The 20,445-nt window shown below is 46.2% G+C and overlaps 1 protein-coding gene and 1 long non-coding RNA gene across 4 annotated transcripts in view; one reads left to right on the top strand and one right to left on the bottom strand.

Annotated features, from left to right (window-relative positions):
- LOC100631067 (toll like receptor 6) overlaps nucleotides 1-17,474 on the bottom strand; it is a 47,289-nt gene extending 29,815 nt beyond the window's left edge. The window contains exons 1-2 of one of the 2 annotated variants that reach the window (XM_048409031.1): nucleotides 12,804-17,474; nucleotides 10,219-10,297 (exon numbers count right to left, since the gene is read on the bottom strand). In XM_048409031.1, coding sequence (XP_048264988.1) covers nucleotides 12,820-16,473 — 3,654 coding nt within the window. In that variant the 5' untranslated portion in view covers nucleotides 16,474-17,474 and the 3' untranslated portion in view covers nucleotides 10,219-10,297; nucleotides 12,804-12,819. Of the gene's footprint in view, nucleotides 1-10,218; nucleotides 10,298-12,803 lie in introns of those variants that run through there. The other variant, XR_007225268.1, reaches the window with a different exon arrangement.
- Nucleotides 17,475-17,584: 110 nt separating this feature from the next.
- LOC110119611 overlaps nucleotides 17,585-20,445 on the top strand; it is a 209,068-nt gene continuing 206,207 nt past the window's right edge. The window contains exon 1 of one of the 2 annotated variants that reach the window (XR_007225270.1): nucleotides 17,585-17,992. This is a non-coding gene — a long non-coding RNA (uncharacterized LOC110119611). The remainder of the gene's footprint in view (nucleotides 17,993-20,445) is intronic. The other variant, XR_007225269.1, reaches the window with a different exon arrangement.

The raw sequence follows: 20,445 nt of genomic DNA, 5'->3' as shown, positions 1-20,445 counted from the left end.
ATTTCACCGTAACAAGCATTTATTTGCACGATACGTTAAATATTTGCGTCGATTTATACACGAAATTATCGAACTACCTTGATGAACAACACACACACACACACACACACACACACACACACACACACGTAGGTACACACAGAACGAGAAAAGGGGAGGACGGGTGGGCGAGATACGCGTATCCGTGTATCCGCTTATTAATTAAAGCGCCGCCGCCGAATAGTTTCTCCGTTTCATTCAGAAGTCGTGTAAACTAAGAACGAGTTGGATGAAGAGAATCAGAGAAAGAGGGAAGTTCTCTCGGTTGCGAGACGCCGCGGCAACCATCTACGATCTCGTTTTCATTTCGTTCTTCTTACCCTTTTTCCCCGAAGCCATACGCTATTAAAGAAAGGAGATGGAAAGACGGGGAAATTTCATATTATCAGCGATTGCGAACTCGCCATAAAAAAATCAATCGAAAGTTTCACCTTTTCTCACTTTCGCCCAGATCCGTTGGCGCCAGCCAATGAAGCCTTTTTAAATTTGTACTTAGCTATTCCCTCCTGGGGACGTGTCGGAACTATCGAAGCGGCGTATAATCGATTTCAACGGGTCGCGCGATATTTTCTCCTCGCCCGATCGGCCTCGACGAGCTAAAGGATACCCGCTGCTCGACTTCTCGGTCTCGCCCCTTCTGTAAAAAACCTATCTCTCTCGTCTTACCAAGCTACAAAGCTCGATCCGAGTACGACGACTATTGCGCAATGGATCGGACTGGGAACCCTGACGAAATCAACGAATACGATAATCGAAGAGTCTTCTATTTGGTGATCCAGCTGGACGGAGAGGGGGGATACTTTTAATGATCCGTCCCACGGATAAACCGTTGGCTCTGGTAAAAACAATTAACACGAAGGCGTGACGAATCACGGCCGTAAATTATCGATTTCTCGCGGCGTTGATTCAGCCCCTTTTCATTGAATTACAGCCGGCTGTTCCGTTTCTCCTCGCGACTCCTCCGTACGATCGAACTCTCCCTCTTCGCTCGTGTTCGTATTTCAACGTGTGTGTTTGCTGAATAAATTAACGGCGCGGCAGAAAAGAGTAGGGACAGGAGAAAGGGCCGAATGTCGTTTCTTTTTTCAAGAGATGTCGAAGATTCGGGATACGACGGGTTCGATTGTCACGAAGATTCCTATAGTCATGGGCCATAAACAAGAGATTATTACACGGAAAATAAAGAGAGAGGAAAGGAGGAAGGAAGAAAAAAGAGAGGAAGAATGGACGAAAAGGGTCTAATGGTACAGAGACACGCACGTGGAACCCATCGAATTGGAACGAACGGAACGAAAATTACACGGTAGATTTAATAAAGCGAGGATCATACGGGGATCCACGCGTAATTTGGTGCGCGGCCTCAAAGTCTCTAATGACGGCCACCAGCCTCTACCGAAGCCAGTCTCGTTTGGATTTTTCACCTCCGCCTTTAGCGTCGTTCTCTCGTCGAACACTGTTTTTCGTTTCTGAGGAATCCCTTTTCTACGTATTAATTTGCATCGAGGAACGTCCGCTACAACTCTGCGTCATCTTCTTCCTCTTTTCTTATTTGATTACACGTATCCGTAAATTATCGAACGGTCCGCGTACCGTTTTCCTATTGAAGTTTCCATTGTTCGACAGATCGCAGAGATAAAAGCCGAGAATATCGATAAGCTATGCATGGAACTACGTGCAAAGTAGAAATGTTCTTGTGTATCGTATTTGACTCGATTTTATTGTATTAATCGTAGAAATTAATTTGACGTCCTTTCTTTCTTTTCCTTCTGATAAACTCATTATTGTCCTAATTTATTCAAACAACAGCAAATTGTTTCTTGGATCACTGCAAGTGCCCCCAACTGTTTGGATTCTCCGTTTAAAATGCACCTGTAATTGATTCCACGCGGCGGCACCGAATTAATTCCTACACGCGATGGAAACAGAAGTTGTTGTTTATGTAAGTGGAACAACAATTCGATTTAATTTAACGAAACCATTCTGATCGGTTGATCGTGCTCCGATATTAAATGCACGTAACGACGACTATAGTTGGAAAACAAAGCGGGCGAAGCTTTTGTGCTTGGCTAATGATTACACGCGTTCTCGCGCATTGTTAAACGCTAATGCATTTAACGTTTACCATCGTAAGAAAACGAATGCCAGCTGTGCTTGAAGTTCTTGTTTACCTTTACACGGGTGAAATTCCGATTACGCGAACGTGCCGTTTAATAAAATCGTACCGGGTATGAAATTCTCGTAATTCCGGGCGTGTACACGGTAGATTACAAAAATTACGGTGCAGAAATACGGAAAACGATACACAAAGTGGCATAATCGACGGTGAAATTCGCCGAGAAAAATTGGTATTAATTTTAATTGGAAACGTTCGAGCTATTACAGGAATGATTGAATCCGACTGCTTGAAAAATCAATTGCCAATTTAAGACACTTAGATAGACTCTGAATATTTATGCAATTTCATATTTTTATGAACATAATATAAACGACGATTTCTTTTATCTATCAATTCCAAAGTACATATAATTGTAAGGTATTAAATATTTTATTTCATATATTTTACATATCTTTAGATATGAATAGAATAGGCGTTCTCTTCATTTTTGCAGCTTTAAATCCTCCCACGTGCATAAACACTCGCAGTCTAATTATAATACAATTAGGATATACACACATATTTCTTTTACGAGTCTCAGCTTGGAAAATGCATCGTGGCAGCTATTAAAAGTACATTTAGCATTTGAAGAAGCTTATACAAATGTTGAAATCGTTTAAGAGAATGATAATTGAGGATTTAAGAGAAAGATGAGAGCGACTATGAATATCACGTTAACATTTCTCGCACACAGCGCAAGGATCCTGTTTGAAAGAAACTACGAATTTAAGAGAAAGACGAGAGCCACTATGAATATCGCGTTAACGTTTTTCATACACAACGCGAGACTAGTGTTTGAAAGAAACTATGTACAAAAGAGACGAGCAGCATCCCTTTCTATCGTCACGTTCGGCAAGTTCTCTTAAACTAAAAAAATTGTACCTCTCAAAGGAAGAAAGTTCACGAATATCTCCAATTCCTATCTCGGACAGTTTGCCTGCCTGCGTTCGCATTCGATATTCCTGTCGCACGTCTCGTTACGCCGACATTGTTACCGTGAAAACGAGGATGTTATGATAGGCAGACGCGGCCCGTTTTGCGGATTCTCTGAGAAGAAAGGAGCACAAAATGCAAAAGACCGAGGGAGGGAGGTGTAGAAACGAAGGAAAGATGACAGGGCGCGGGAGAAAGAGAAAGGAGAGGTACGCACAGAGAAGACACGAGACAAGATGCTGCCTCGCCGACTGTATTCGATCCCCTCACGGTTATCATCCCCTGAATGGACGAAGGAGGCAGAGAAATTGTGGCGCGGCGGTTTGCTCTTTTAAAACGGGCCAGGCCTGAACTGACACTTCGATGACAGGTAGAGTGCCGGCAATTGAAATAACAAGGGAACGCTAAGGAGGAAGCGCTGCCTGAAAACGAAGGGAACGTAGCTGGCTGGCTGCTTGCTTGCCTGAATTCCGAAAAGTTTGTTTGAAAGGAATCCGCCGCGATGCTTCGTGGCATTCGTCTTCCGTTCTAGATCCGACGAATTGCAAAGCGGCCAGAAAAATTGTCCTTTTCAAACTCGTCGCCGAGCGTAACAATAGTGAACCGCAGTCGGCGGGCTCGACGACGCGTTCTCGTTCTTCTCGGCCCTCATCCTCCTCGGATATTATCGTTCCTTCCGTATGAATTAAACGGTCGGGCTCGGCGAAAGCTCGTAAATAATTCACGACCGCGCAGACCAACGTCGATACTCGCTACCTTCCTTCGAGACGTCGTGTTGGAAAATCTCGAACAGATACCATTTTCTTTTTCCGCGATTTGGCCTTGCTTAAATCTCCGATATACAATATCTATGCTGGAATCTTTTTCTTCCAAGTACGGATTTAACTATGATCGTGAGGAAGCGAAGGAATGATATGTTAACGGTGAGATATTATGTTCGATTTTATGACCACAAAATTTGGACGGTCCTCTATACTGATCCAGGTAGAAATTGAACAGTGGGGCCAGGTTCACGGCGAAAAAATTGCCATTTACCCTCTGGATCGCGTTCCGCACTCCTGTCGCGTCTGTCAATCTCACGAACGCCGCGCCGCTTGCACGCGAGCATTTACCGCGTCCATTAATCAGGCACAAAGGAAAAATCGGCGAACAGCGTCGCTCAAAAACGAGAAAGTAATTAACGCCAAGGGCGGCACGGGGTGAACTGCAAAATCATCGGACGGCAATAGTGAACAAGAGAGAGAAAGAGAGAGAACGAGCGGGATGTAGGGAGGAGACCCTAGTCCGAAATCCTGAAAACCCTACAACAAAAGCTACCAGTCATGGGATCTGGACCTGGACCCGACTGTCCAAAAATTTCTCCCCCCATTAAATGCATTCACTGCGTTCCCCTGGCTGTCGCGCGTGTTCGATTACAATGTAACACCGTAACGAATTTGACGCTGGTACCGCGCATAATTGGCTTCGATCCTCTCCTTTACACGACTGCCCCTCTCCCACCTTTCTAACTGGCGTTTTCAAACCCGGCCGGTTTTATATCGTCGCTGAAAATATTCCATGGAAAGGCATAATCTCTCGCAGTCAGGACCGATCATGAATCCAGTTTCCCAGTCAATATCGTTAAATCGGCCATATGTATCGTGCCTTAAGTCTAGTCACGTCCACGTTTCTCTCTGATAAATTGATCGCGTTTCGGAATTCGCCATGCCGTCGCAGCTGTTAACGGGGCCAGCCTAATTTCAGAGGGGTCGCTACCCTTTCCAGGGAACAGATTTTCGCGAGATCATTTGACGTTTCAAATATAATAGGATTAACCACGTTGGTTCATCTCACGTTGCTTAACTTCGCTAATAAAAGAGAATTAGGTTTTGTTCTCTTTTTAATTAAGTAACAGTGGGACGAGTACTGTCAGCAGCATCTGTTCAGACATGATTAAAATCTTCAACAATTATGCCGACCCGTCGCGTCGAATCGAGAAACACGCTGGAACACGCGAAAGATTAAAATTGGGAAATCTTGGTTTCTCGTACACGTTACGGTACATCTTAACTTTCGACCCAACACGAATTTCAATGGAAATTACATCGGAGGACTCGCGACGAATTCGTTAAGCAAGCAACTCGCCGGAAAGAGAACGTAATAACCTAGGTAACCACAAGGGAACGTAATATTCCGGCAGGCAGGTTGGCGGAAACTGGATCGACAAGGTGCACGCAGCCGTGCAACGATAACTTTCTGTATCAGCCGAAACGTAGCCGGACGCGGTTAATTCGAAACGGCGGCGCGTGGAAAATTATTCTCGCGGCGGCGCGCGGAAAATTATTCTCGCCGCGGCTGCACCGGTCTGCGAGAATGTTTTCGTTTCATAAATAAAACGGGGCGCCGCGTATCTGACTGTGGGGTGGATGATAGTACGGCCCGAGTTTACACTCATAACATCTGAAAGTTTGCACCAGTGGCCATGTTAAGGTCAGTCTGTTATTTCCGGTGGCCGCGTTGCTCGTGCGCGCACTTCCGTTCTTCACCGCCTTCTCTCCCTTTCTCTGGCAACCGTTCAAATAAACTCGTGTGTCGACGTTTCGACTGTGAGCCAGCGTGTAGCGCACCGTGTCGATACGGCGTGGCTGTCTGAAAAGTTCGCAAGAAACATTTTGGAAACGATATTCGAGGACGGAACCGTCCGAAAGGATACGAAATCAATCATTAGATCCGTGCGGGCGTTTTAACGCGGAACGTATCGATTTGTACGCCACCATGAATCCGCTGAAAATTCCAGTTCCCTTCTCTGGTGAGTCATATCCGATTCTTTACATTAACCGAACAAGAAGCGAGGGGAAAAGCGCAGTAAAATGGGGATCCGCTAAGGGGGTGGTTTGTAAGGATAACAGGGGCATGAGGCAAAGAGAGAGAAAAAAAGTAATCAACGTAACCATATTTTACGGAAGCTGCGTATATGCGGCACCGTATTACACTGGCCATGATAAAAATACCACGTGGTCGAGGGCGGACCGTGAAAAATTTCGCTGAAAAAAAGGTCTAATATAATATTTTTCCCGCATGGCAATGAACGTCGTTGTAATTTCCATGCGACGTTTTCGTTTCGATGATTAAAAAAGCCCTGACCGAAGGAAAACGAGTTCACACAGCTGGGAACGAACAAATTGTAGAAAAACGAGCGACCGCGCAAGGGATAGCTGAAGAGATACATCGAACGCGTGGGGAGGCAATAAAAAGTGACATTTTGATGGCAAATGCCTTAAAATATTCAGGCAAGGTTGCGGGCTAGTTTTATAGCTTCCTCGATAAGATACCAAAGATTTAAAAGGTTCCAACATCACAATTAAATTATTCGTAACGACATTGGCTTTGAGCGGGTATAGTGATGGGAGTAGGGAAATACAGAACGCAAACAGTCACGAACCTGTTCACATACATTCTACGTAATTGTCACTTATATCGTTCCAATACGTTTTATTTACTCTAACCTTTCTTTTCTTTGGCTATCCCATTAACGAACACTGAACGAACAGAAATGATACTCTGTTAAACATTTACAATTTTGTGCAACTTTACGCCAAAGTGCAATATCAAGAGCCATTAAGCCAGTGTAGCCTCAATCTTCCCACCGCTGCTCTTGAATTTTATAAAATTTATTACAAAAAGGTAGAGTAACCAAGAAAAGACATGCGATCGCGTGAGACTTTCGAGAGGACGCGAACAGCCCGCGTTAACCTTGTTCCATCCTAGTTGAAAGCGCGCGTAAGAGCCTGTATACAAAGACGGACCGCCGAATGGAAGGAGCTGAAGCCAATAAAAAAAAAAAAGAGGAAGCGTTGAGCGAAGAAAGAAGTTCGATAAGATAAAAAGCAGCACGAAGCGCGTATTAAAAGTGGAAGTAGCTCTTAAGTAAGACGCAAGAAGCACTCTGATGACGAAGTTAGCCAGTGTATACCCGAGACTCGGGATGGAAATCGTCGAGCGCTAAAGCGAAGAGATGCTTTCCAAATTGACCAAACACGCTGTGAGATAAGTCTGTTAACGACTTTACTAAGAGAGGAGTGGCAGAGAGTGGGGCCGGCTGTGAACGGAACTCGAAGAAAAAACTACGAGATGCGTATGGACCGGGTCTAAAAGCGCCATAAAAATTCTGAGCTCTTCAAATATTGCACAGAGATGCAGGTGCACTCTGAATACGATGGCGTGTCCGATAAGATTAGTACGATTTTCGAGAAAGTACCGAGGTTATGAAATAACGTGTTCTATTGCGTGCTATCGTATCACCTTACTGGAATCGCGCAGTATCTCGTCGATAGGAGATTTTTCGATATTTGCAGAGCAAAAGCATTGCATTGGAGAGATCCGGTAGAAACACTGACCTTTTCGTTAATGAGGAACGCGCGAAACGAGAGTGGATAATGAGTAGGAGGGTAGGGCAAATATTGACGTTTACACCATTTCCACGTGTATTTTTTAATAAAATTCCCGACGGGCCGTTTTGTAGAGGACGATGACCTCTCGCACGCTCGGCGTAATTGCAATTTTAAACAGATTTATTATATCGGGAACGAATTTTCCTCCCTGTTATATTTGTTCATATATTATGGAGAGTGGATAGTAGATTTTAGTTGAAAATTGCTTGCAAACGGATTAAAGAAAATTACCGACGGTGTTCTTAGATTAAATGTTTTTAATCCCATCGATTTATAGGCTGTATTTATTTTTTAATGAAACTAAATTGACACTTTTGTTTCGAAAATTTCCACCGAAAATTTCATAACGATCGTTTCCTTCATGGTACGGTCGGCCATTCAGCGAATCACATCGTTTCTACCTTTAACTATTCACCAGTGGAAATCACACTCGGGATCGTCGCTCGTTATTCGCTCATTCATTCCAGCGGTGCGATTCATTTCGCGGCGTAATGCGGCGGGGGTTGGCCGAGAGTGCTACGAGACGGCCACCGTCGAGAAGGAAGCGGATATCTGGGCACGTTTTCCCAATCTCCCTCCCGGTTGGAACGTCAAGAGCGGCTCGGAGTGGTTCACGCCTATAAAGAGGGAGCGAGAGAGAGAGAGAGAGAGAGAGTAAGAGAGAGTGAGAATGCAGGGGAAATGGCACGGAAGCAGGAAAACGAGAATGCTGGAGAAACAGAGACGGAGGAGGGATTTTGAAGGAACACCAGCGGCTTATTTGACTCGTTTCATTCGCGGAGTATATATCTCGAGTTACATTTATGCCTGTGGAAAGAACGGCTTTCGAAAGGATTCGCAGAAAAGGAGCGCACAATGCCAACGAGGCGAAAGGATAAAAGCAAACTGCGCTACCCTTATAAGCTGCGGTGACCCGGTAGCCCCGTAAAACACCGAACTGACAATGAGAGGCCACTGAGGATCGACTGGAGCTGCCACTAGTTTAGTTGGAAGTGCATTTCACCCGGTGGACAGCTGATAATGCCAATGGCGACTGATACGCCAATCTGAGAATGTAATAGCACGGTTGTCGATACGCGGTTACGTCAAGCCGATCCATCCTTCCTGTTCTCGCGATCCTGACCTGGAAATGGCTGACCAGGGAATAACGCGACAGATAGTTTGTCGTTTCGAGCGCTTCGTCGCGCCGGGGCGAGAACTCGCATCGCGTCGTTTCATTATCTCCGATCGATGGCGCACGATCCCTGAGACTTTTCTCGATATTTTTGCGATTGAAAATTATGCTCGCGAACGGTTTTTATCGACGTGGACAGATGCAGAGAGCGCGTTGGAATATCCTCTCTTTGTTATGTAAATGCGTCGCGAGTTAATAGATTTATAGAAATTTATGAGGGGCTTAAACGTGATCTACAGCGGCTTCGAACCCGATGAGTCTGGAACAGGATAACAGTGCCCTGTATGTTTGCTTTTCTTTTTGCCCTTCTCCCTTGGTCCTTCCTTCCTCTTACTTTCGTCTATTTTCGCTTCCAAGGGAAAGATATTTTCTTACGCTTCCGGACAGTATCTGTAGATGGCAAATTTTGAGGTAACGACGCTATTCTTCCGATGTGCGTGTAATTAAACCGAGTGGCGGTGTTCCGTCTCGCGTACCACGGATCGTAAAGCTTATCGTGCAATTTGCGTAATGTGCGTAGAAAATTCTAACGAGTAAGAGGCATAGGAGTGTGCGGTTTCTTTCAATTAATTCTGAAGCGGTGGCCACTGAGGTCGCCGACTAAATAAATAATCGTACATTAAACGCAGTCTTCTTAGGAAAAGAGAGAAAGAGAAAAAGAGAGAGAGAGAGAGAGTAATAAAGGAGGAGAGATTCTAGAGAATAAAGACCAAAGGAGTAGCAAGATCCGACCGGGAATTAATTAAAAGAGAAACAACCGTTTTCTTTTTTTCTCAACTTCCTCGTTTATTGCATTCACAGTCACCACGCAGTCTTTAACTTAACTCGTTTCACTGTCTACCCGACTTCTTAAATTAGATACAGATTATCCTCTTCTCGAGATAGATCCAAGCTTTGATTATTTACAAAATTCAGAAGAAGGCTGTTCAGTCGTGACGTGACGCTGACAAAGTCACAGACTTTACCATCCCTGTTGCGTCATTTCGAAAATCCGTACCGAAACGACCACCCACCGTCAAGGGAAGGGTGCGTCGAGAAAAAAAGAAACCAACGAATCAACCACCGGTACAAATCCTCTTTTAATTTCTAACGTCCCTTCAGGGCCAGGGAAAACGCAAGGCCGGTGGTAATCCCATTTGTCTTCCAGATTCGGTCCAGCCGTTGTCAGGTACAAATGTAAAGGGCGACGAACAGGTACACGCGATCGTAGATTTCTACCTGTTCCGATGGGCGGACGCCTCGAGACAGCCCCCGTGTGTTCTCTTTTCCTTTTCCGTTCGACAGCGCGTTCGGCTCCGGGGATTACTGGCAGATTTTTGTTCCCCGGATGAGAGTTTGCTACGCGAACGAAAACGGCCGCCGGGCTCCACGCAATTAGGAGGCGGGACACGTATTTCGAGAGCCGTACGATCGACGGCGAAAAAGCATTTTTCACCGGCGATCTCGCGCCGGCAATTTTTATCCGCGCGCTTTATGCGCCCTCCGTACTTTCTTTCCCTCTCTCCCTTTTTCTCTTTCTTTCCCTCTCTCTCTTTCTTTCTCCCAGTAACCACCCTCTGGCCGTAGCTGGAAAACACATAAATACAAGGGAATTATGGGACTAAATTACGCGGTACATTTGAAAGAGTGCGCGCGCGCTATGAAGTAGCTTACGACAGGCCAATCGATGGAAACCCATTTTTTCTCGACTCGTACATCATAGCCGAAATCGAAACTGACAACAAAAACCCCGTACCGCTACGCGTATGGCGTGTAATAAATCACGGTAAAAAGAGCACACGGTCCTCCTTCTCCCCCATAGCGAGAGCCTGACGAAACCCTAGCTTCTACGTTACCGTCTGCCTTTTTGATCTGATCTTACAAAGAGCCTCCTCTCCTTCTACTTCACTCGACGACAGACTAACAACCAAGGATCCTTCCTCTTTCTTCTCATTCTGCAGTAGAATCGCCCTCCAAGTATTCGGGACACGAAAATAGGACTATCGGCGAGTTTCCATACGAAGATCTTTACGAACTTTTTCCATTAGAGAGACGAATTTAGAAACATTCCTCTGCATATGTTCACTCGAATCACGTGATACAACGATAAGATACTCTGCCATATATATCCTGGTAAATCAGAGAAGCCTCGAAAGGAAGCGAAAGTATCTGTTTCCTGTATATTTTCTCGAACGGAAGATAATGTAAATACGAGAATAGAAAGTGGCTTCAATCACATATTGTTTGGCTGAATGCATTTCTAACGTAATCCCGTAAGATGACTGGATCGAGGGTAATTTCAGGAAGAAAAGCAAGACCAGTATCGATGCGGCTTATCAACGGATCAGCCGCTAATGGAAGCGTTCGCGGCACAAGGCGTGAATACGCCGAATAAAAAGGGACCATCACAGACGGTCCCTTGTACCCTTCGGATTTCCCTCGAACGGTCACTGGCCAAGCGGATACGTAGCTTGAGCCGAACAGCTGAAACTGAAGCGTGTCACGAAAAGTTAACACGACCGAGCGAGTTCTCGTGGACGAGGACGGCCACCTGACACGAATAAAAGGAACAAAGTCGGCCGAGGGGGTGCGACGCCATTGTCGCCGCACAATTCCGAGGGATCGGCCAATCAATCGACTTTCCTAATTTCCTTGTTCCACCGACAATGTGTAACCGTAGCACAAATATATGATTCCGACGAACGTATCACCCTTCGAAGAGTAAAATTGCTTCAGATCAGATACAGAGGTTAATAACATTTTTCACTAGGGATGAAAGGAAATTGACGAAGTAGAGCAGGCTACACGCGCTAATCGTTTAATTAGATCGCGAATGAACGGTATTATGAAAATTCCATAGAAACATGGATTGAGAGAAGTGGAACAGTAGAACGTCTCGGTTTAATATACCACGGAGAAAATTAGCCATGTGTCATGGTATAGATCGTTAAGTTGCGTTAAAAGGCTAGGCGGTGGCGCTTGGTATCGGGGACATGTTAACGTTAGACGTCGACGAAAGCGAATAGGTTGTCGTGCAAAATGCACGACGAAACCTGTATTGAATTAAGAACGGTAATGACGACGCCAATGATAATCGATTGAAGGTAATGTCCGTACGCGAAACGAGCGGACGATGTAATTTTGACTGTGTTCCTTTGCACGCTGGCAGGGAGCCATCCGATAAAGGCAACTTAATTGGTAAGTGGGTGAGAATTGTTGCGGACTCGTGAACGGCCCACCACGGAGGGTGAGTTCGATCAATAGAGTTTTCTAATTGAACTCGACGACAACTGGCCCGACGATGACGACAAATTCCACGCGTAATACCGGTTCGTATACTTTTCGATCGTTCCATATGTTCCCGCAAAACCCGCCCGCCGAAGATGACCCCATTCACGGTTCGATCACAATGGTGCGAAATGTGCCGCCGTTAAATCGAGGCCATAGGTCGAGGCTCGTGTTCAATGAAACGGCTACGATCTCGTTAGTTTGTCATTTGGGTATGATATATAATTTTACAGCATTGCCGTTAGAGAGGATATCGCTATACTGGTACGTGTTTCGGCTTCTACGAATGGATTCGATCGTTTAAGCGCGTTCGCTATAAATCCGATCGGACTACGGACGCGTAGTAGGATGTACTTGAAATTCGACGAGCTTGACGGAACAACCGATTCGGTATAATAAAAATCTGGCGAATGACTAAGCCGGTGAACAGCAAGATCCTTTCTTTCGAGACGATTGGTTCGAAGAGGGGCAGGAGTAGCTTAGAATTGAAGCGAACTGGAAATGGAATCGGCATACTTTGCTTGCTAGATATAGCTGGTAAACGATCGATTCAGAGAGCAAACGCTGTTCTTTTGTGAAGCAACCACGGGGAAAGAAAAAACGTTTATCTTCAAAATAGAAAGAAATCATTGATCTTGGTTGGATTTTCAATCCAGAGTTCGCTTCGATTCTACATCCACTCTCGCGTTTGACTATTGTTGCCGATCTCGACTCGGATGTCCATCGTACTCCTTTCTAACGGGCAAGGAAAAGAAAAAACCAAAGGTATTCTTAAAGAGTAAGAAGATTAAATAACGGCTCTTACCTAAATAATGGCAGTTCTACGTCCATTGATGCTGCGCCGGGGGCGGTGGCGGTGGCGGCAATGGCAGGGGTCTCTCCAAAACAGGAACAGGGGACACGTCTGGCATGGCGAACCTTAGCTTCTGCCAAAACAACTTGTCCCCCCACACCAGCACGGTGTGCGACGAGATTCTCTTTTTGAGATCGGCATCGAGATCTCGTGGACCCACACCGCCTACCAGCAGCACGATCACCGAGCGGCCCTTCCCTTTCAGAGCGTCCCTCAGAGCCGCTTTAAACTCGAATCTGGCCCACTCGCCGTGCAGAAAGTTCTTCGACAATACTAGGATGGTTCGTCTCGAAGAATCGGCCGCTTCCGCCACTGCATCAGCCACGTTGCTACCGGCGCTTAGATCACGGTAGTGTAAACACAACCGGTAAGAAGTTTCCAGACCAGGTACCAGAATCGTCGAAACGAACGCCTCGTCCACGGCGGAGTAGGAGATATAGGCATCGAAGGGTTTCTCTTGATCCTCGAATGCCGCTGTCTTGTAACACGCTCTGAGGCCGCATCTGCTGGCAGCCCATGTCCTCAGGGTACGACGATGCCTGAATGCACCACACACCAGCGCCACCATGGCAAAAATCAGCACGGCGGTGGCGAGCAGTAGCGGCAAATAAGCCTCGAGCGGTCGAGTCTCGATGACCGAGGTCGTGCCTGTTAATGCCGCGCAATTTATGACCGATCCGTTCGCTGGAAGAGTAATAGGTATACCAAGGGAACAGGTGACGCTCCTCCAGTCGCTTATCTTCGCTCTGTTACGGGACATCCACTCGCGTACCCGGTCCAAGTACGAGCACTCGCAACTCCATGGGTTGCTGGACAACCCGATGTCGACCAAATATGGATTCTGGCCGAGCTGCCAAACAGCGAAAGTGCCAAGTCGATTGTTTTCCAATCGTAACACTTCCAGCTGACGTAGCGGAAGGAACGTTCCGTTATCTATATACGTCAGTAGATTGTTCTGTAGGTAGAGTTCCTTCAGGTTCTCCAGAGGCATCAATTCCACGCCGTTGAGCACGCTTATCTTGTTGTTCTCCAGATGAAGGACCAACAAACGCTTCAGACCGCTGAAAGTATGATTGCGTATAGCGATGATGTTGCTATCGTTCGCGTACAGAATCTGCAGGTTCTTACGGCCGATGAACGAGTGGGAATTCAATTCCCCGAAATTGTTTCCATCGAGGTAAACCTCGGTGGCATCCATCGGTAATCGGCCGGGGAGGGTTTTGTAACCGGAGTTCGAGCAATCCACTACGTTCGCCGACCAGGATTGATCGTGATAGCAAGTGCAGTTTGTCGGGCAAGTCATCTCGCAGTCGCAGGCGTCGAAGTCGCAGCAATGACACAGCGCGAAACAATGAGCCTTGTACGTGCAGAGGAACTGAGACGGTTTCGCCTCGAGCAACGGTATAAACGATTTGTGACGATCGTACGGAAGCCTGCAGTACACCGACTCCAAATCCATTACCCTCGGATGTTGTCTCAGCAACAACGAATTGATTCTTTGCAACCATTCCGTTGTACAGTCGCATATGAAGGGGTTGCCACCGATGTAGAACTCTGGCAATTGTCGATACGCGGGCACCTGGGTCAACTGAAACGCAGACAGATTCATCTTGACGATCTGATTTGCGTAGAGATCCACCCTGGTAAGATTCAACTTGTCGAAAAACGTCTGAGGTTCCACGGTCTGTATCAAATTGTCGTTGACGAACAGAAGCTCGATGGAGTCCGGTATCGACCTCGAATGTATCCTCGTTAGCCGGTTGAACGACACGTCGAGCGTCTGTAATCTTATGCCCTGTGGCGCGACACCGAGATCCATAATAAGATTTTTATGCAGATCCATCCACTGTAATTTCTCCGGCAGATAACTGTAATCGAACTGTACGATCATGTTGTCGGACATATTCAGCCAGAGGAGACCAGGTGCGCTGGCGAATATACCGGTCATGTCCTGCAACAAATTCGAGTCCAAACGAATCGCCTGCAACGCCGGATTCGTGGAAAACACGCCATCCTCGACGACCTCGATCTTGTTCCGTGCCAAGTTTAATATCTGAAGAGCGGGGAGCTCAGCGAAATCCTCCATAGTGACGTTCGTGATCTCGTTTCCGATCATTCGTAATCCATACAGACTGGACATTCCACGGAAACCGGGTCTGTTCAGGCTTCTGATCTGATTTTCGCCGAGGTCCAGCGTACGCAGCATTCTCATGTCCTTCAGTGCGACCGGTATGCTGTCCAAACTGTTCCCGGATAGATTCAGGTCCTGCATACTGGAACAATTGCGAAAGGCATCCGGATGGATACCTTCGAGCTGATTAGAATCGAGCGACAGCAGAGAAAGTGCAAACAATCCGTTGAGAGAGTAAGCGTCCAGATAAGTCAATCGATTAAAAGCTAGATCTAGCGTGTGTAAATTACTCATGGGCGCGAACGTATCCGCTGGTATCGTTTCTATCTCGTTGTATTGCAAATTTAATATCTGCAGAGTGTAAAGATCTTTGAACAGAGCCGGGTCCAATCGACTTATTCGATTATGAGACAAATTCAGAAGAACCAGTCGAATCAAACCAGAAAACGTGGCGGAATTCAGCCAGGAGCTGGTCAACGCGTTTCTCGACAGATCCAAAGCGACAAGCTGATTCATGTCCGCGACCAGGCCCGGTGACAGCACGCTGATGGAATTGTTCTGGAGCCGCAATTCCTTCAATGACTTGGCCGCGTCCCGAAACATTTCCGTCGGTAACGCGACGATTCTGTTTCCAGACAGGTCGAAGGTCTCGAGGGATCTGAGTCCATGAAGCGCCTCGTCTGCAACCATGGAGATCGCGTTACTCGACAAGTTGAGCACGCGGAGCCTCTTCAACGAGGAAAATCCGTAGGCGGGGAGAACCGAAATTTGATTACTCGACACGTCCAACGATTGCACATCCAGAGAACAAGGGAAAGGCGATGGGGTCGATTCCTGCTGACGCCTCGGGTGTTTCTCCGCGATATCCCTGAATCCCAGTTCGCTGATATCCTTCAACATGTTCCAAGAGATGTTCAGCGTTAGAAGGTTCGATAGCGGGCAAAACAAGTGTTCCGGTATCTGCCAGATGTTGTTCCACGATAAATCAATCTTCTCAATCTGTGGCACCGAGTCGAACGCCCCGTTCTCCAGCTCCAAGCTGTACTTGCTCTTTCGTCCGTTCAAGCTCCTGATCGTTAGATTACGCAGATCCCGCAGACCGCTCAAAACTTTTGCCGGCCAATGGACCAGCTTGCATCCGGTCAACCTTAACGATCGCAATCTCCATAACTGTACGAACCCATCCACGTTCAGTATACCATTTTCCAATGATTCTGAATCCTCGCAAACGACGTTGATCGAGGTCACGTATTCGCTAGTCGCCTGTGAAAAGTTCGTCCTGAGGGAGTCGTTCCCGGTGTAACGGTGAACGCAAGTGAGCGCGCCATCCTGTCGCGAGTCCCACGAACAATACTCCGGTAAATCGAGCCTCGGTGGTAGTTCGCTGGTCACGGCGAGCACGTGGTACACCGGCACGAGAAGATAGTAGCAGTAGGCCAACGACAGCGACACCGATCTCCCGAACCCTTCTGGACCGGAGAGCCCACGCATCTTTAGCGAACTCGTTGCCTTCCCTTGTTTTCGCTCCTCCGTCTACTTCCGGTCATCACACGCCGCTCCCCGGTAGTCCTACACGCTCCGTTATTAACGCACGTTGTCGTCGCTCGTGTACGCCCTCCAATATTTACTCCGAGTGACTGGCATGTGTGTGCCCCCCTCACCGGTAATCGATGCCAAACTCGCTATTACTGCTCAAACGTGTCAAATCGTTTCAACTATACCAACAATTCTTGAGTTTCGTTAATGGGAATTCAAGGGGACGAAGTTCACTGCCAGTTGACCTGTCGTCCGAATGGCGCGCCAGGTTTATGAACGATTTACGAGAGGGTGCTCTGGTACCAGTATTATCGCGTTTCACTGTAGTGCTTCCAAGTAGTTTACACTTTAAAAGAATCACACTTCACTCTGTCGGCGAATCGTTCGATCCAGCGCGCGCGCGAGTGCCCTTCATCAACCTGCCGTTATTACACGTTACGACTCGCGAGACACTCAACTTGACTGAGAAAGTCCTCGACGTTGTACCAACGACAGAGTAAATCTGCGGATAATTACGCACGCGTCGAGATGCTCGGTGATTTCAGTTCGCGCATCCCGTAAACTTCGTTACCAACCCCCCGCTATCAAAATGCTAATTGTTCACGGTGCTGACTCACCGGCGCGAATTAACCTCGTTCCCAGCGACGAGATGCTCATACTTCTGTTCGGCTATGTGAGACGACACTATGCTCGCGTTCCGCCAAAACGTTGGGGGCTCCGTAACTTTTCCAACGAATGTCCCATTCCCATTACCGTGTATCATCGACTCACGTTTCTAATGTAATCGACACTTTGTTCGAGGTTATGATTTAAATTTCGTTCACTGAAATTCCATGTATCGGTCGACGAAACAAAACTACACGAGTTCGTGAATGAAAGGAATAAGGAAATGTACAGACTATCCACGAAGTACAATTCCTTAAACCGTGACACCCGGTACGGCGACCACCGCGCAACTGACGGTTGAGATCTCCACAGCATCTAACTCGACGCAGCGTCCACCAATCGTTCCTTCCCCCACCACTGGCGGCAGCACTAACACACCGAGGACCGGCATTCAGCGAGCACGCGCCTCCCGTCGACCGTCCATGGAGTAAGAAAGATAGTCGTGTTGCTTCGTACCCTTCTCTTCCGTCTTTTACTGACCTACGTGGAAATCGCGCGTATTTCTCTCCAACGAACACCGGTATGTTACGTAGTTACGCAGTGTATAGTATACATACGCGAACGTCCAATGCAATAGAGTAATGCGTGGAAAGGGATGCTACACGCAACTTGTTTCTATCTTCTCGCTGTTTGTCCGATCGAAAGTGTTTTGTGTTCGAACTCGCGTGTGTTTCGTGCTCTCTCATCCATAAGGACTTTGTAGCGTTCGAGACATCTTATACCTCGACATCGATGCCCATCCTCGCCTGTACGATGAAATCTTATTCTTACTGGGACGATCATCCTGATCTATAAATGCTTGCAAAAGGTAAGAATACAATATGGCGGAATTTTCAGTAAAATCGTAGGTCAATCGTAAAGCTATTGCGCAGCTAACCATCGCGAGGCACGCGTTGTGCTCTATTTTCGACGCAAGTAGATAGGTTTGTTTACTTCTCCTTGCGTTCTTGGCTGCGTTGGGTTTGGGAATTCTTTGTTTGTTCGAGCAACACCATGTTTTTTTTGTTCGTTTGCGGAGTATTCGAAATGTAACATAGCTATGCGATTGCGCACGATTCTGCGCAGGTGCAGCGTCATTTGAATTCCATGTTAGAGATAAATGGCGAATTCTTTCCTTTTATAGTTGCTTTATTTCACTCTAATTGTAAGTGAAACATACATGAACTCGATTTTATATGATTATTTAGTATTAATTCAAAAATATGTTAGTAATAATATATGAAAGACAGGGGACAAGGAAGAATGAGGAAAATGAATAGCAAATAAATAGCAGTTATACATTTTATCACAGATGGCACGATTTTTCACATATTTGAAATATAGGTATTTCAATTATCTGTATATATATTATCATAAAATTAGTATCACATATTATTATCCGTATATTATTAGATTTAATATCACTCGGTTGCGAATATTTATGGAAATTCAGAGTTTTATGAATACGATTAAATATAGATATACATTTACAAAAAATTTGTCTATTATGAAAATGAAATGTACGCTTCATTGGAAAATAAGGGTATTTACAAATATCTTCTGCAGCCACCGTATTTAATTCTGCAAATATAACGAGTATTGTACGTTACATATTTTTTACATTCTACTATGCTATACATATAAATCTTCAATAAATACATAAACATTCACAGTCTGGATGTTAAGAAAGCCATATATATTCCTAATAATTTCAATTTATCTGGACAAGAAAAGAAGCGACTTCGCGGTTGGGGCGGTAAACTTGCGCGAAGAGAGCCACGAACCGGTCTCTCGTCTCCGCTTGTCGCTCTCGTTTCTCTATCGCGATCCACGTGATATTCAGAGCACCACCCTTGTCCATGGACTGCTCATAAAAAGGTTTCGATCAATTTTTAAGTGGTCGGTTGTCCGGCGTGCTTTTCTGTTTCTTTTTCTACGCGGTTAAGGACAGCCGAGGGGCAGTCCACAAGGGAAAGGGGCAGTTGAATATTCTGTATGTTCGAGGGTGGGCACGTATTTATACGCGCGGCGATCTTCGCAGACTATCGAGATGTTCGATTTGTGTGTAACACGACGAACTGACTCCGCAGGATCGGGTCCTTGATACGCTTTGAATAAGCCTCGCTGATTCATTCTTGTCCACCCGTCGAGAGACTTTCGACTTGATCGATGATGATCCCGCATGATTTGTATTATGTTCCCTGTCGCGATGAATTGAATTTCGGGGAATCTGCGCGCGCACAAATTCGTTCCTTGCGGCGCATAGAGCGGAGGATAAGCGGTTTCGAAAGGAGCGAAGATTAGACCGCGGTTATAGTCGCGGTTCGATTAGAAATCTCGAGCGCGGCGAACCCATTGAGACTCCCACGCAAATATACGGTCCGTTTCACCGACGTATCCGACGCGAGAATTTCTTACCGAGAATGATTGATCACCGTCTTAATTGACGCATACCAAGACGAAAGAGATCTCCGGACGGTATCACCTGTTACGAGGAATTATCGGTCGTAAATAAACGTCACTGCTGCTCGATGTTCCTCTTCGTTCGCCCAGGACTATATTATTTAATCCTGACAGAGATACTTTATTATTCGACGGTAATTAACGGAGATTCAAAACTGTCGATCCCCTCGCCTTATTACGTAATAATCGGCCGATAAAAATCAACGGAAACCGAACGGGTATCGAAGGATCTCTCGAAACATAATTAATATCTGCTTCTTAGCCAAGAGGGCGAGATCACGCCTTATGGACGATCGTAATTAAAACCGTTAGGAAACTGGAGAGGATCGTGAATCGTTATAACTCCGACGAAAGGCTCGAGGGAGGTCTAAGAAAGTTTCCTTTCAAGCGAGAAACAGCCGGGGTAAAGTCAACTCTACGAAGTCCTAAACTCCGAGGTTTGCCAGAAATAGGTCTCTATCGGTGAAAGCAATGGTTACGAACACGTTCCTCGACGGACAGGTGCTCTCTGCTGTAAGAAAGGATCAGAAACACTTGTTCGCGTTAGGTAACTTCCCTTAGTTTCCTTCTCTTTTTGGCCCTTGTTTATCTTATTTACTCTCTGTTTTACCATTTACCCCTTTTCGAAATTGCTCAAAAGGATCTTCCTCTCGCTCTCTAGTATCGTAGACGTTATTACGAGACCGATAAATCGCGGCTGGCCTTGCTAGCCGAGCGAAACTTTGCTTCTTCTTTCCGATTCGAAAATCAATTAGCGGCAGATTCAGTTTCCATGTAAAGAGAGAGCGAATCGCGTTGGTGACGCGCGATCTTTCTGGG

This window comes from Bombus terrestris, chromosome 10 (assembly GCF_910591885.1).
Source record: "Bombus terrestris chromosome 10, iyBomTerr1.2, whole genome shotgun sequence".
NCBI classification, from domain to species: Eukaryota; Metazoa; Arthropoda; class Insecta; order Hymenoptera; family Apidae; genus Bombus; species Bombus terrestris.
The sequence above is the reverse complement of the archived record's forward strand: the minus strand, read 5'-3'. Positions and strand labels throughout refer to the sequence as shown.